The 16,304-nt window shown below is 39.2% G+C and overlaps 1 protein-coding gene across 2 annotated transcripts; it reads left to right on the plus strand.

The window, feature by feature from the left end:
- The first annotated feature begins 323 nt into the window (after nt 1-323).
- PPID (peptidylprolyl isomerase D) lies at nt 324-16,128 on the plus strand. 2 transcript variants are annotated; one of them, XM_051790725.1, is made up of 10 exons: nt 324-486; nt 2,178-2,318; nt 2,763-2,869; nt 7,516-7,704; nt 8,463-8,585; nt 10,173-10,279; nt 12,826-12,967; nt 15,151-15,237; nt 15,316-15,358; nt 15,901-16,128. In XM_051790725.1, exons 1-10 carry the CDS (start codon nt 402-404, stop codon nt 15,987-15,989), a joined length of 1,113 nt encoding a protein of 370 aa, XP_051646685.1. In that variant the 5' UTR covers nt 324-401; the 3' UTR covers nt 15,990-16,128. The 2 variants fall into 2 exon arrangements, with proteins under 2 accessions (XP_051646685.1, XP_051646684.1); XM_051790724.1 differs by having other exon boundaries at nt 15,151-15,358.
- Nucleotides 16,129-16,304: the final 176 nt, after the last annotated feature.

Here is a 16,304-nt window from a genome sequence, read left to right on the forward strand (position 1 = left end):
TTTGTTTTCAGACCTTAGAAAGACTGGAGTTACTCAGTGTTTCTAAACATTTATGTTGCAGTAGTCACTTTTGACAATTTTCCATGAGTCACAGCTTTTCATAGACCCTGCAAAACATAAATCCAGGCAAAACCTAAACCTCCTCTCCTTCCTCGCCTTTTCAGGCCTTCCGTATGTGTGTGTGTGTATGACCTCGAGAAAGACACGTTTTTCCTTTGCGGGCGCAGCTGCAGCCGTGTCCTGCAGCCCATCTGCAGGACCGTGGCTCCCGGGAGACACGCCGCCGTCCCCGCCCGCTCCCGGCGGTGGGAGGAGCGGGAGCGGCCGCGACCCGCGGGAGGCCGGGAGGGATCGCGGGCGGCCGAGCGGGCGGAGCCACCGCGCCAGCGGGCAGCTGCGGGATGGCGCACCCGTCCCCTGCCGCCCGGCCCAGCAAGGCCAGCAACCCCCACGCCTTCTTCGATGTGGACATCGGGGGCGAGCGAGGTGGGGAGGGGGCGGGACGGCGCCCGGGCGAGACGGCCGGGGCCGGGCCGGGGTGTGCCGTGCGGACCGCGCGGGGCCCGGGAGGGCGGCGGGAGCGGCGGGGATCGCGCGCGGCCCCGAGCGGAATGTTCTCCATGGGGGAGACCGCCGGGACGGACTGGGAGGTGCTGCCGCGGGCTGCGAGCGCACAGCCCGGCAGCGGGGAGGAGGAGGAGGAGGAGGAGGAGGAGAAGGAGGAGGGCGGCCCCGCCGCGAACAGGCCTCCCCGCGGGGCCCTGCGCGCTCCCGCCGGGACTCCGGAGTCTAGAGAGAGACAACATGTCAGCACTGGCGCCCTCTCCCCACGGCCGGGGAAGGAGTCGTGGGTGATGCCGGGGTGCCGGTGCGCACACAGCGCCATGAGTGACCCCTGCCCCGCGTTCCCATGGCAGCCCTGCCCGCCCGTCCCTGCCCATCCATGGCTCCCAGTGCTGCCCACGTGGGCGGCCGGTCCTGCGCGCCTTTTCCACGTGCTGCCCGTGGGCCAGGGCCGCCCGTTCCATTCCGGGCTCCAAGCCCTGGGACCTGCCGCGGCGTGGCGAGTCGTACCTGGCTGCTGGGTGGGCAGTGGAGTCTGCGGGACTGAAAGCTCAGGGCAGTACGGCAGCCCTGGTACTCTTGGCATCGCCAGTGCTGCCAGAGGTCATTCGGAAATCTGGGCAAACGGTCAAAAACATGGAAGCTGAGGAAATACTTGGAAGTGTAGGTTTTCAAAATATGCCCGGGATTGAGGCTGACTAAATTTTGTCGGGATATTGCTTCTCATTTATTCATTCTGCTATTCAAAGGAATAGAAGAAAGTCTCTAGGATGATTTGCCTTTTATTGACTTTCAATTGTCTAATTTGTTTTCGTTCCTGTATTAATTAGAATTAATGTATTTACATTTAGCTTCCGGTAGAGTGAAGTTATGTTAATTAATTGACTGTGAGGCTGATGAGAAAACAGGAGCATCAAGTGATGGCAGCTGCTGGGAGTGAGAAGTAGCTTCCCTGGGAAGCCAGTTTGTGAAGGGATAAGAATTTTGCACAGAATCCATTTATTGACTATTACAGGATGTGTTACCTGCTCAGGTTTCATGTCCTTCGGTTAAAACGTGGCATGTTTTGGAATTAATGTTTATTACTGTGTCTTAGTAAAATTCAGGTTTAAGAGATAGAGGAGTAGGGTTGGTATATGTGTTTGGCATAAGCTTTTTGTTCAAATAAAGGTCTACACAAAACAGTCTTTCTTATATTTCATCTACTTTTGCTTGAACAAGCTACATGTATATGTTAAATTAGACATAAAATAAGTGTGCATATTAAAATACATGATTTGGCTTTGATATATCTGTGTGTGATTTTCCATACACATTTTTTTGGCAGAAAATGCATTCAGCATTTTCATTAGTTTTTGGTGGAATCTGTCTCTATTCTTCCTACATTATTCTTGACAGAATGGAATCCATTGTTGGTAATAACCTTGCTAAAAGCCCAGTATAACTACCAGCAATTGCCATGGAGCAGCCCCCCAAGTGGAAATTTAATAGTCATGTAAATAAAATGATAAAGTTAGAAACATTAATTTCTTTTGACATATAATGCTCAACACATCACCGTGCCAAGGACAAGACTTAAAAAAATATGTCTCATTCTCTCTTTGTCATTTCAGTTGGACGCATTGTCTTTGAATTATTTGCTGACATTGTACCTAAAACTGCTGAGAATTTCCGTGCGTTATGTACAGGAGAAAAAGGAACAGGGCCTACCACTGGAAAACCTCTCCATTATAAAGGATGTCCTTTCCACAGGAGTAAGTTCTATGAAGCCCTCTGTTTTCCTATCGGTAACAAGTTATCTACCATGAGTATTTGAAATAGTGTTAAATAATATTTCAAGGACTTGTTTAAGAAATAACTTGACTGAAAGTTTTTGACTTTTTGATCCTCCTAATGGCTAGATGTTCTTACCCTGCACTGACAATAGTAAATTATAAATTTACCAATAAGTTAGTAATAGTAAAACTAGTTTATTCTGAGTTGTAAACAGGTTGAAATGAATTTCAGGTAAAGGTTGAAATATCAAGCGATATCCACAAAATTGAAGGAGTACTTAGTGGACACTTGATAAATAAATAAAAGGTGGGTTTTGGGCTTTTTTAGGTGCTGGTGACAAGGATTGCTCTTCATCTCTGAATTGTTTCTCTTCGTGCCTTCCCTGCCTTGGTGATACATTTTATATTTATTTTATTTTACAGTTATTAAGCAGTTTATGGTCCAGGGTGGAGATTTCTCAAACCAAAATGGCACAGGTGGAGAAAGTATATATGGTGAAAAATTTGAAGATGAAAACTTTCATTATAAGGTACTCTATTGAAAATATTATTGTATTCAGTTGGTGAAGTTTTATTTTTCTTCAAGGTCAGAATTAGTGCTTTTTAGTCCAAATTTAGTGTATTTTTAAGCAATAGAAAGAATGCAGCAAAACAGCCCCAAATTAGTTGATCATTCATGAATGTGGAACAAATACATGTAGGAATACATACAAAAAGAGGTCAGCCTTGTTAAAACAAAGAACTGTAGTTTTACTTTTCTTCTTAATTGCACCATCAGAAATTAATTTTAAACAGTAGTTCTCCTTTAAGTAAGGGTATTATTTTAAAAGAGTGGCAAATTTTGTTACTCTGAAGCATCTACAATATCTTAGCATTAATTGGATTTTATGCTTTTTTCATACACTAATAATATTCATAAGATTAGATGTGAGAAATACTTTTCTTAAGAAGTGGGAAATCCATGGTAGATTGCAGAATTAATCTAAAGGAAAATTTAAAAGAAAGCGTTTTCATTACTATAGTTATTTTCAATGATATGGCAAGTAAAAGTTTATATATAGCTTTTATTCAACCAAAACGTTGGGAAAATGTCCTGTGAACAAAGCAAGCTTTTGAAAGGTCTGGATTTGAGAACTTCATTTAAAGAGATCACAGAATGGTTTGGGTTGGAAGGGGCCTTAAAGATCATCTGGTTCCAACCCCCCTGCCACAGGCAGGGACACCTTTTTTTAGACCAGGTTGCTCAAAGCCCCATCTGACCTTAAACGTTTCCATCTTGAACACCAAACATGAACATCCAGACTTGAACATTCAAAGATACTGGGTTTCATGTCAGAAATTCCTGCCTCTCCCATTACTTACCACTGTTTCATAACTAGCAACCATTAGTGTGTCCCAGAAGCAGTTTTGTCAGCCCCGCTGCAGGAAGAGAGGAGGGAGCTGTGCTGCAAGAGTTCTGCACATGATTCTAAATCTTCATCCACAAAATCAACATCTGGTGACACCAGGGAGACTGCATGTGTGTATGCTTTACACACACAAGTGTTCCTGTCAGCATATCTGTGTACCTTAAGCCTATAATTTATACAGCATTTGAAGATCTCCAAATTTAAGTATTACCTGTACACCATGACTTACATTTTTTGGCTAGCAGTCAGGTATTCTGGAGAAAAGTGGCAACAATAATAATTGTTCTGAGGGTTCATCTGTGGTCTCAGCTGTACATAAAGGGCTGTGTGACTGGAAAAAGCCCCCTGTGCTTGAACTATCAGTAACTGTGGTTTGAACCTGGGTAGGAGTACTACTTGGAAAAAACAAAAATAACATGTTCTGCAAGTACCCCTTACAACAGCCAGGACACCTGCTGCTGTAGGAGTAACAGTTCTCAGCATTCGCTTTAGCTGTTTTCATATCATGTTATGTGTGATAGCATATGAGAGACTCCTCAACAACACTGACTGAAAAATGTAACAGGAGTTAAAGCAAAGCCTTAATTGCAATTGTGCCTGCCTCCAAACTATTTTAGGAAAAGAAAATATGACAGTCCTTTAATCAGACATCAAAATCCTTTACCAAGTTCACAGAACCACAGAATCAGTTAAGTTGGAAAACACCTTTGAGATCATGGAGTTCAACCCCTGACCGAACACCATCTTGTCAATTACATGATAATGTCACAACTAGTCGTTTCTCGAATGCCTCTAGGGATAGTGACTCCATCACTTCCCTGGGCAGTCCATTCCCATGTTTCACAACCCTTTCTGTGAAGAAACTCCTCCTGACCTGAACCTCCCCTGGTGCAACTTGAGGCCATTTTCTCTTGTCCTGCCACTAGTTGCCTGGGAGAAGAGACCAGCCCCCACCTTGCTTTCAGGTAGTTGTAGAGAGTGATAAGGTCACCCCTGAATCTCCTTTTCTCCAGGCTAAACAACCCCAACTCCCTCAGCCGCTCCTCAGAGGACTTATAGGACTTAGATTTCGAGCCATAGTTGGAAATGTGTCTCCAGTATTCATCATAAAGATAATTACAGTTGTGAGAGGTGTTTTCTGAACTCTTGACACTTGCTAAGGTGGTGCCCATAGCACTACTTTGAAAAGTTACTCTTTTGGATTGGTCCTTGTCACAGGATCTCTAGCTCCCTGAGAAGCAGACTGTCATCATTACTTTTTTGGTTGTTCTTTGAGATCTGGAGGTAATTTTGAACATGATGCAAATGATCCCCATTTCTGTACTTCTCTGACTGCTCAGCTATAACAAATGTTGTCAAAGTGCCAGAGATGAGTTTAGGAACTCATGAGGATCTTGTACAGAGTCTGGGAGTTTGATTCCTGTTATCTGTTTGCCAAGTATTGTTAGGTTTTTAGTGGGAGTTAAAATGCCTCTACTACATAGAAATCCACTGGATCTTGCACTTAATCTAGCAGTCCTGCAAGGTGTTCTCTACCTGCTGTCTCGGACAACAGTGAATTGTTTTGTTGATGCTTCGAGGACACTGGAGCAGTTTATTCTTGTCTTGTTTGCATGGTTTGTTGTAAATTGCAGTAAACTGCAAGACTTTCGTCAGTAGTCCCCTTACACATCTCAGATCAATCCCACTAGGCTTTTTTTGGTGTCACTTCTCCAGCTGATGGATCTCCTGTTGTGGAACACCCAACTTACCAAGCATAGTTACCATGGTATAGTTTTGCAAACCTTGAATCTGTCAGAGAATCTGATTTTTATCCTGACTTTTTTGCTTGCTTAATGAACTTGCAGAATGATAGCAGAAACAGTCATGGGAAAGACACTGTATCTGCAGTGTTTTTCAAAACACTCATGGTAAGAAAATGCATGAATGACAACAGTTTTGTTTATAAATAAAGACGCTCATCACAGAACTAATGTTGAGAGTTGGTCCCAAATGAAGTGGGATTGCAGTAAGTGTGAAGACCGAAGCTACCAGATTCCTGTCTGTAACCTTCCATCTTGTCCCCCGATCTTTACAGACAAAAGTTAAACCTGAAGGTGTAAGGCAATGCCAGAACTTACTGTTACTTGGCTTTTTGTTTACAAACCATTGCTGTCTAGCATTAGCTGTAATTGTAGGGGGGTGGGAGGGCAGAGGGAAAGGTAAGATTTACAGGTCTTGGGCAGTGAATCAGTGACCAGCCTCAAATGGTATTTGCAAAACTCTTCTGTGGGGGAACCATTCTTTAACTTGTTTGCCAGCAAGTACAATGCAAAATGTCAGATACTTCTTTTGGAGGCCACATTCCTGCAACGCTCTGTTCCTACCAGATGCCTTCTCTTGCTGTGGAATACACGCTTCTCTCTGTTGTTTGCCATCTGTGACTCTCAGGGTGAGTTTCAAGGTTAGAACAAAGTCAGGATTCCAGTAGATTTCTGTTGGCTAGGTGCCAATCTAGCTCTCAGCTGTACAATCTTTTCCCAGAGTTCCTAAACTACATTGTGATTAAAAGATTCAGACTCATGGTACCTTATGACCAGATGAAGAGCTTAGGCAAGGAGTTCTCCCTGCCACCATGGAAGTCCAAACACTGTATGGGAAAACAATTTTCAACAGGTTCTTCAAACCAGTTGAGAATATAGGGACAAACCAAGTGCTTAAATACAGCTGTCTCAGACTGTTGTCTCAAACTAGTCAACCTCCCACCGAGCTTTGAGGTGTGCCTCACAGCAGTTTCTGTTTCCATACCCTCTGTGCTGTCATACTTTTTCTTTCCACTCCCCTCCTCCCCACAGTATCAAATTTCATAGGAATACCAAAGCACGCACACTTTAGACATGTACCAATGCCTTGGTATGACATACTGACTTACATTAAACAGAATTCCTTGCACTTAGTAACTGGATCAACTTGGAGAGAATAAAATCTTAATGGCTGTATCATGCCAGTTAAATGAGATATCACAACACATATGAAAAGTACATTTTTTGTAGTACAAGTGAAAATGAAATAATCTGTGAGATGGAACAAGATAATTCTTATTTCCAAAAAGGAAAAAGTACTTATGGGAAACAAGATAAACAGTATCATCTCATATTAGGCTGTTTAATAATCTTTTTTAGTTTGTGGCCTGGCAGCATGAGCCAAAATAATTAGATGGTTAAAAATCCCAACAGATTAAAAACTCTGTCTCCAGGAAAGTGAAGGAGATTAAAAAAAACCCAACAAAACGCTACCCTGTAAATAACAAAGACCACAGTCCTCTAAACTCCACTGTTTTGCAATATAGTTTGTGTAAGTAGCCCTTATAAAATTAACAGTACTTAGCCATCTTGGCAGTGTAACATTAAAACTAGTTTAAGTGGTGTTTAGCTTTGTTTTTGGAGGCCAGTAGTCTTGAATAATCCAGTGAGGAATTTCATGTGTCTGAGGTGATGTCTAAACCTGGGCAGGGGGCCCCGTGTAGAAGCAGTGGAAAGGTGTTAAAGCATGAAATCACATGTGGCTGTGCTTGCTAGATTGGTGGGGGGGCAAATAAAGACTGAGTATTTGCCCTCTTCAGTCTGATAGGTAAAATTAGTTGCTAACTGTATGTAACTGTCTGGGTTACCAAGTTGTTGCTATGGCTGTCCTTGCTATATATATGAACAGCTTTACAGAATCTTATGCATGGTTTTCTAACAGATCTTTCATATATGTTGACTGTGATTTTTTTTTCCCCAATGCAGCATGATAAACCAGGTCTGCTGAGCATGGCAAATGCAGGACCTGGTACTAATGGCTCTCAGTTCTTTATTACAACTGTGCCTACTTCTCACCTGGATGGGAAACATGTGGTGTTTGGCCAAGTGATCAAAGGAATGGGTGTAGTTAAAATACTCGAAAACGTTGAAGTAAAAGGAGAAAATCCTGCTAAGGTAAACAAAATGCAAAGCACTGAGGGATGATGTTTATTATTCCATTGTACGATGCATATTCATTTCTTTTAAATGCTTGGTGTAATGTTTAAAAGTATTAAATGTTAGACAGCTGTTTCTGCTAACAGTGTTAATTTCCATTTTACTGTTCTTGTTAAGAGGCTTTTGTTCTTACACTCTAAATTTCCCCTGCACAAACAGTTTATTCTTCAACACAGCTGGGAGGGTGGAAGCCTTTGCTAGAAGTGTAGGATGGGTGATGAAATTAAAAGGTGGAATTCACAACCCTACCTTCTTATAAATTTTGTGTCAGAAGTCGTGTTTCTGAAAAAGCAATCAGTATGTAGGTCATGTCAGTTTGTGGGTGTTTGAAAAATTAATACTTCTGTAACTTTAAAAGACTTACTTGGCAGTTGAAGAAAGAACCATCGTCTCTAATGTAGTAGAACTTCCATGTCTTGTGTTTTGCTGTAGCTCAGCTTGTTGTCAGTTCCTCTTCCAGCCTCTCTGTGAAGCGTGGGTTTGGTGTTCTTGGAATGCTGCTCCTCTGAGCACAACACTTAGTGTGATAAAAGCCTTTTGATGAGGATAGGCTAATGATGTGATGGGCTTCTGAGACAAATGCACCCAAACAACAGATGAAAAAGCCTTTTTACTGAATTTCAAAAAATTTCAGAGAGCACTCAGAAGTTATGGCTTTTTTTTTTTTTTAAATTGTCTTAATAAGCAGTACTGCTATTTACACTTTATTTTTTCAGTTGTGTGTCATTGCCGATTGTGGAGAGCTAAAGGAAGGAGATGACTGGGGAATTGTTCCCCAAGATGGATCTGGAGATGCTCATCCAGATTTTCCTGAAGATTCAGATATAGACTTGAAAGATGTAAGTATTTTTCTTCTTAGGTATTTTACAGAAAGCAAGACTTGTAGGTAGTTACATGGTGTCTCTGATGATGTTCATTAAGCTTTTTTCCTTAAGAATGGATTAAAGTCCTGATTAAACAGTAGTATTGTATTTTAGGAAAGAGAATGCTGTGGAGGGGATTGTTATCTCTTTTTTTCAGTGCTAATTGCAGCCGATTTTTTTCCCCCGTAACTAAAACCTCATTTACTTACAATTGTCACACTTTTTTTTTCTATTCTTGGTTTCTTTTTACTTTTGTTTGTGCTGTAGTGTCAAATTGCAATTACTAGAACTCCATCCTGCGGATGACTAATTTAATGTTGTACCTAAACACTTTTTCTGTGCAATATTTTAAACAACCATCTTTAAACAGACTTTGCCTCACTTCCTAGAAATTTTTCCTAGAAAACAGATTTTTACTGCATCAGAGCTAGTCATTCTCAGTTCCCAGTAGTTGTTTGCTTTTCAAATTGTTCAAACTGAAGGAAAGTCTATGGTTGGAATTTAGGGAGCAGACTGGTGAAAGCAGCTCATCTGCAGGATTTTACTCTTATCATGAAAGCGAACTAGACAAACTGTGTAAGTCAAACAGTGATTTGTGAGAGAGGAAAAAAGGGAGCTGCATGTATAGATTGCAAATACAGAATTACAAAATAGAATAGTAAAATCTCATTACAGTTAGAAAACAGGAACTCCTTGTATCTGGCTGTTGAGAAGCATTTCAGCTTGTGGAAATGTTTTTGGATAGCATTTGATGTGGTGCAGAATTGAAATTGGCAGGTGTCTGCGTCCTTTAACTTTAAACTTGTTCATATAAACCAACTACAGAAACCATGGTGACATTGGTCTCACTCTGTTCTCTTCAAGGTCATTATTTCTAGTAGGGTAGAAGTGTAAACTGATAGTATTACAAATGGCAATATATACATTTGACAGAGCTTAAGACAACTGTGTTACAGGCAGCAGTAATTACAGACTGTTTATTGCCACTGGAAAAGTAACTTCACAGAAGTGTATATGAGTCTGGAAATAGAAATGATGGATTTGATAAAGACAAGCAGTTGTTCTTTTTCTCCCTCCATGGTTATTTTAAGTGTTTAGGGAGAAGGAAAATTGTGTTGATATGAGTTCCTAGTTTAAGAGGGTGCAGATTTCATGTGACTGATACCATTTTGAGAAGCAGATAATATTTTCTCAAGAATAGGCAATCTTGGTTGAATACTTTGATTGTTAGCATATCTTCTTTTCTTTAAATAATGAATATGTGGGTAACAGCATTTAGGAGGAAGAGCTGAACTGCTATGTTGTCTCTGGTATTTTCTCACCTTTCATAGTGTAGAAAACCCACTAGGAATTTAATCTTTGAGACATTTGTGTTTCATAAAGTAGATAATATTATAGAAGTGGTTTGAAGCTGGTATTTGTCTAAAATTGGAGTATTTCTATTCTAAGGTTTTATAATTGTTGAAGGAAGATGGATGTGGGATCCTACTGTTAAGCATTAGTTACTTCAAGACTTCTTTCATAAACACATTCATACTGTATATTTCCCATCTATTTTATTAGGTTGACAAGATTGTGGCCATAGCAGAAGACACAAAGAATATAGGAAATACTTTCTTCAAATCGCAAAATTGGGCAATGGCAGCTAAAAAATATAGTAAAAGTTTACGGTAAGGCTATCATCACTCAATCAGATAGTTCCTGTAACCCAAATTAATACTGCTATGAAGCAATGATTTGTGCATTTAAAAAGTGCCTGTTGCATTGCTCTTCTCTTTTTTATATAAAGAGCCTTCTGAATCTGGAAAACACCTGGTTGATTTTTGGCTACTTATGTAGGTCTTCTGCTGATTGCTATGTAAGAGCTATAGGCAGAAGTATTGTTTCTAACTGACTAAATAGTCCTTTTTTAACACTCTTGCTGTGGTGGTGCATAACTGGGAAGAAAAGAACAATAGTATACAGAATAGTTAATGGATAGCAAAGGAGGGAGATACTTTTTCTCTGATTTCTAAAGAGCAGTAAGTTTAGGAAATCGGTAAGTTCAAAAGACAAATGTGATTCTTATCCATTCATTACTGTTTTTATTCTGAGGCTCCATACCATCATCCTGACTCCATGTATAATTCAGACTTGCTTTCAAAATCATGGTCTTTCTGCTTTTATTTCCATACTGCTCCTTTCTTCTTTCCAAGCTTTTTGCTTTCAGTATATGAACATCTCTTAAAAATAAACTGACCTTTGTCCCTGCCTTCTTAATGATCATTGGTAACTAGTATAATGATAAGGAAAGAAAAAAATTCAGGCATACGTAGTGCTTCAGCAGAGTTTTTAAGTGACTGGGTTTCAAATAAATTATGTCTTTCTGAAGCATAAAATGAATTCCTTAATTGCAGATATTAACCCAAGATGCAGTGTCTCCCACTGCCCTCAAAAGGCCCATCATAGACCAACACAAACCTTGAAGCAAATAGGATTTCTGTGCAAACCTTTTGGAAGTCATATATAAAGAAGGCTGGAATGGATCTTTAAGGATCTTTGTGTTGTATCTGTCTATTTTCTCCCCCCATACTTTGGTAAATACCAGGTATAATTATGCCATCCCTTACTATTAGTTGTCTTGCTCACTTTTAAGCACACCCAGTGAAGGCTCTTCCAGTTTGATCCTCTTAAGTGCTTATTTTTCCTTGTAGAAAGCATAGTAACTTTTCTAGACTAAACAAATCTGATCATTCCAGCTCTTCTTTAGGGGGCCATACTTTTGTGGACACTCTGTTATTGTATCTTAAAATCTAATACTTCATGTAGGAATGGTGGACTTTAGCTGGCACTTTGCCAGAACTGATAGGAATAGAATAGCTCTTACCAGGGTGTCTCCAATGGCACATGTACAATTCGCCTAGCACACCATGGCTTTCTCTTTTTACCAATAGTAACCATTGTAGCCCCCTGTTCTTTTTCTTGTTTTATTGCTTCTTAGCCTTTTTTTTAAGTTTGTATGTATGAATTTAAACCTTTTTTGTAAAAAAAATCATTACTTCCTGTTGTCTCCCTTGATACTCATCTTACTAATTTCTTTGACTTGGAAGCTCTAATTTTGTTACCAGAATGGTTGCAGCCTTTGATGTTTTGGTGTGATTTATAAATATTATATTTGTGTTTTCTTTGTTTTGAACATAATACCGATTTGTGTTCCATTTCTCCTTACTTTTTTTTACTCTTTTCTCTCTCTTCTGTTTCTCATCTTTTGCATAATTCCCAGCAAGTGGAAAAAATCACTGGAACTACTTCTAATTCACTTTTTAAGTATTGCTTATTTCTGTGATCCAAAGTTATATACAAACCATGTAACACTCAAAAGACAGAGCATGCAAAATTGAACTTACACAGGCATTGATCTGCAAAGGCTGCATCAATCATGGCGTGCTTAAAATGTGAATGTATGCAAGCACATGATTTTTATTTTTTTAAATAAAAGCTACTGAAGTTCTATTAAGTAGGCCATTAAAGAGTTGAGACTTCTGTATCCACAACAGACCTTTGCCACTTGAAATAAAAACCAGACAGCTGTAGTACATTGTAATTAATGAGATACAGTTTGCCTGTCAGTTTGCTTTTGTAAGAGAAATGCAGTAACTGCTGTGGCTTAATCTTGAACAAGTATCAGTTTTGAAGTTCAGGAAAAAAGTCATAAAGGAAAACAGTGGGAAGAAGGTGGTGTTACTAATGCTCATAAAACCATATTCCTGTACAAAGTAGAGTTACCTTCAGATTTTAACCATAAATGCCTAAGCTAATTAAAATATTACTGAGGGAACTGGAGATGAAGCTTTCCATGAATGTGGAAGGTGCAGCAGTGGTGTTGATTTTTTGGCTCTGATGAGCAACATGGTTTTTGATAATAAACTTACTGAAATAAATTCTAACAGTTTCCTGCTGTCTAGAATAGTACATTTGTCTAAGAAAATGCTGCTAGTACATGCTAGCAGCATGGAGGACTAGGAATTACAGGAAAACATTCACCAGTGAGTTGATCTTTTTCATCAGGGTGGGTTTTATGTATTTAGTTTAATAAACATTTGTAATAGTGGAATTGAAGCTGCTTTAGAAATAGTAGTTTGGATAGGCCAGTTTGCACATATCTGTGGAAAGATAGACAAGGAAGTTGAAAGTTGCAACACTAATACATGTTCTATGTGAATCTGTTTTTCTGCAGGTATGTAGAAGCTTCTGAAGCAGTGGCAGAGGAGGCAGACAAACCAAAGTTGAAGACTGTTGCTTTGACCTGTGTTTTAAACATTGGCGCTTGTAAACTAAAACTGTCAGATTGGCAGGGAGCCATTGAGAGCTGTTCAGAGGTAAATTTAATATTTAGCATTTTGATTAACATTTGGCCTAAATAGAAAAGGTAGACTGAAACTGCAAAGCTTTTTTAAGGAGTCTTCTGACAAGCTTACGATTTGAAAGTAAACAAAGTAGAAGCTCATTGTGAAGTTATTACTAGCTTTCCAGTATGTGGCTTTTTAAAAAGATTTTGAAATTGAAATGAATCATTAAACAAAGGAAAGAGGGCTGTTTCTTACTGTCATTGTCAGTTTGGTTTGCAGAACAAAGAGTTAAACTGTCTTCACTGAAAGGGGAGTACTTTTCTCTGGAAGACTACTATGAGCAAAATGTTCTACTTGCTTTTAGATTTGATGGTGTCATATTTTATTCATGAAAGTGACTTTTCTAACTAAGTAACTAACCTTTCAGGTAGGCTTAGTGGTGAAAAAAGTGAATAGGAAAAAAGAAAGAAGGTAATATAAATATGGAAAACCACTAGAATTGAAAAAAAAAGGATACAGTGAGAACTTAGTAAATTTAAGGAAACTTTAAATACTTTAGTAAAACTCTGAAATTTTGAAGGAAACAGAGGAAAGAACGCTCTTATCTGTTAGCAGAGGATCCTGAGCAGCATCTCCTAGCGCTTCATGCTGAAAGCAGGAGTCTCAGCTAATCTGTGCGAGAGCTCATTAGAGAGCTGGCTTGCTTTCTAACCTGCTGATGGTGTTACCACATGGAAAACTTTCATGAACCTATATTCACAATGGACAAATGAGGAATGAGGAAAGAAAAAAGAAGAAAACTGTGTAATGTGATACCTGTCACTGAGAAAATGGTAAAAATTAAAACAACATTTTAAGTGTTACAGATAGAAATTATTAATCATAATACTTGCCACTGTGGGAAGACAATCACACTTCCTTTATTTTTGAGATTAAATAATTGTTGGATATAGACAACTCCATAGCTGTAATAGACTTCTGAAAGGGATTTAGCTTATGTGTCACAATGTATCAATGTTTTAATTAGAGCACCAGTTTCCTAAAATTAGCTACTAAAGTTCTAGGTAATTGTTAGTGAGAAACCATACACTTTTATGATTTCTTAAGGCCCATAGGAATTTAAATTAACAACCTGTAAAACATGCATTTGTTGGTGTAAATAAGGAATTATGAGCAGCTGAGCCTGTTCAAACAAACCTTGCCTTGAAATAGTTGTAAGCACAATGGTCGAGGTAAAACCAAAGAATGCTACCTATGTGTATTCAACACAGACCCCTAATTCTTGACACAGGAGAGAGAGGCTGAAGGCTTTATAGCAGACTGATCAGGGGGAGTGCCTGGAGTAACACTTCCTTTGTATTAACAGCCAATACTGATGTGATTTAAAAAATAAGGATGTGTTGTCTAATGTTTATAATCCACATTAATGATTTAAAGTGAATAAATTAAATTAATAAAGTGACACATTTCTGTGAAGACATTCCCTCTAATCACTGAGAAACTATATTCTTTAAAACACTGTAGAACTAACTGCAGGAAGAATGTGATTTTCACAGGCAAGGTAACTGCTAGCTAGCCAAATTAACTGAGGTATTTTGAAAAAATAATCGAAGTAATCAAATAGTGGAACAATCTCTTTGTATTTCCTATTTTGATATTGTCATATTAGAGCTGGCACATACACATTATCGAAAACATTAATCTCAAAAAAGGCGTAATGACTGGAACTTGGCAAGGTTCCTGAAGCATGATGAAATGGATTGCCTGCATGTGTCTTTCTAGCCTACAGGGAAAAAAAGCTTTACAGGAAATCTGTGTTTTATTTATGATGTCATTTGAGGTTTTTTTGGTGTGAAGGAAGGAGCTGCAATATAGAGTTGTACGGTGAGACTCAAGGTTAGGATAATTTGAACTGCAGCAGCTCCTCAGCCTTGACAGCTAGCTATATATACACACACACAGCTGTTCCATTTTAGCCTCCTGTGTGCTCATCCTTCACAAAAGACCACTTTTGGTGCAGTGGTATTGAAGCCGCTTAGCTAGATATTCAGTGTGCTGCATTACAGCATTCCTTTTTATACAGTTAATGTTTTGACAGTTTACCCTCAAACCAACTGGGAAGATTGTCTGCTGGTGTGAATTTTGCCATTTGTGGAGATGGGAGGCTGTGAAGTATAAGAAATGTTAATGTGACAATTTTATTAAATTTACAGGCTCTTAAAATAGATCCTGCAAATACTAAAGCTCTCTACAGACGGGCCCAAGGATGGCAGGGAATAAAAGATCTCGATCAGGCATTGGTAATGATCACCTTTTTTTTTTTCCTTAAATCTAAAAATTTCATCAGACCATTAATTTATATTTCTCTTTTATTGAAGGCTGATCTTAAAAAGGCTCATGAAATAGCCCCTGAAGACAAAGGTAAAATAAAACTGTTTCGTCATAAAATCTGTTAAGAATTTAACAAAGTATGCAGGGTAGTATTTAGTAGGAATTTATACCAGCGTGATGCCTAAAATGCTGGCTTCTTAAACACTGATGTATTGAGCACAAAGCCCACTGAGGTGGAAAACCTGGTTTTATACAGCAAGTGATGCTTCTGTTGCACTGGAACACCTGCTTATGTAGGTCAACAGCATTCCTCTTGAACCATGTCCCTATCTCTCAGGGCTCTTACTAGCTTAGTTTCCTGGTCAAAGTGGGTGAGATTTTTAGCTCATAAATTCTGTGTCGGCACCAATACTGTGCTTGCTATACACTCCTCTACGTGGTGACCTTACCAGATAACACAGGATCAGGGACAAGGCTTTTTGCTGCTACTATCTGACCTAATCCAAGGTTGAATGCAGTTTTATTAAATGAAATAACGTAAGTTCGCTCCAGCATTGTGACCTGGTCTTAACCTATTAGGAGACCTAATGTAAGTGATTACTGTAACTGTCATGATTTTTCTTTTTAATCAGCTATCCAGACGGAAACACTCAAAATCAAGCAGAAGATAAAAGCCCAAAAGGAGAAAGAGAAAGCAGCTTATGCTAAAATGTTTGCTTGATTTTTTTCCTAAACATTTAAATCTATGCACTAACTCATGCAAAAGGATAAACGGAGCTGCTTCTTTCATTTGCTCTCTGCTGCAGTTTTCAGTGTTTACAACACAAAAAGTCTAATAATAAAGACAAACTATTCAAAGATGTTGTGGTTTTCTTTTTTTTTTTTCAGCTTGTGTTTTGCAACTCAGTACTGGTTGTGTTTTCCCAGCTTAATAATGCTTCCTAAGAAGCACCTTACACTAAGACGATTTAGGCATTTTCTTAGTAGAGTTTTTATTAGAGAAGGCCTGATTTCTTGTAAGGAATAAAAATGGTAG

The sequence above is a fragment of the Manacus candei genome, unplaced genomic scaffold (assembly GCF_025592945.1).
Source record: "Manacus candei isolate 608988 ecotype Guabito, Panama unplaced genomic scaffold, ASM2559294v1 h1tg000028l, whole genome shotgun sequence".
Lineage (NCBI taxonomy): Eukaryota > Metazoa > Chordata > Aves > Passeriformes > Pipridae > Manacus > Manacus candei.

Excerpts from the sequence above, each read along its gene's own strand:
- PPID (XM_051790724.1), top strand. The coding sequence starts at position 402 with ATGGCGCACCCGTCCCCTGCCGCCCGGCCCAGCAAGGCCAGCAACCCC. Across the intron at positions 10,280-12,825 it reads AAATATAGTAAAAGTTTACG|GTATGTAGAAGCTTCTGAAG; the intron begins GTAAGGCTATCA and ends GTTTTTCTGCAG. Across the intron at positions 15,359-15,900 it reads AATAGCCCCTGAAGACAAAG|CTATCCAGACGGAAACACTC; the intron begins GTAAAATAAAAC and ends CTTTTTAATCAG.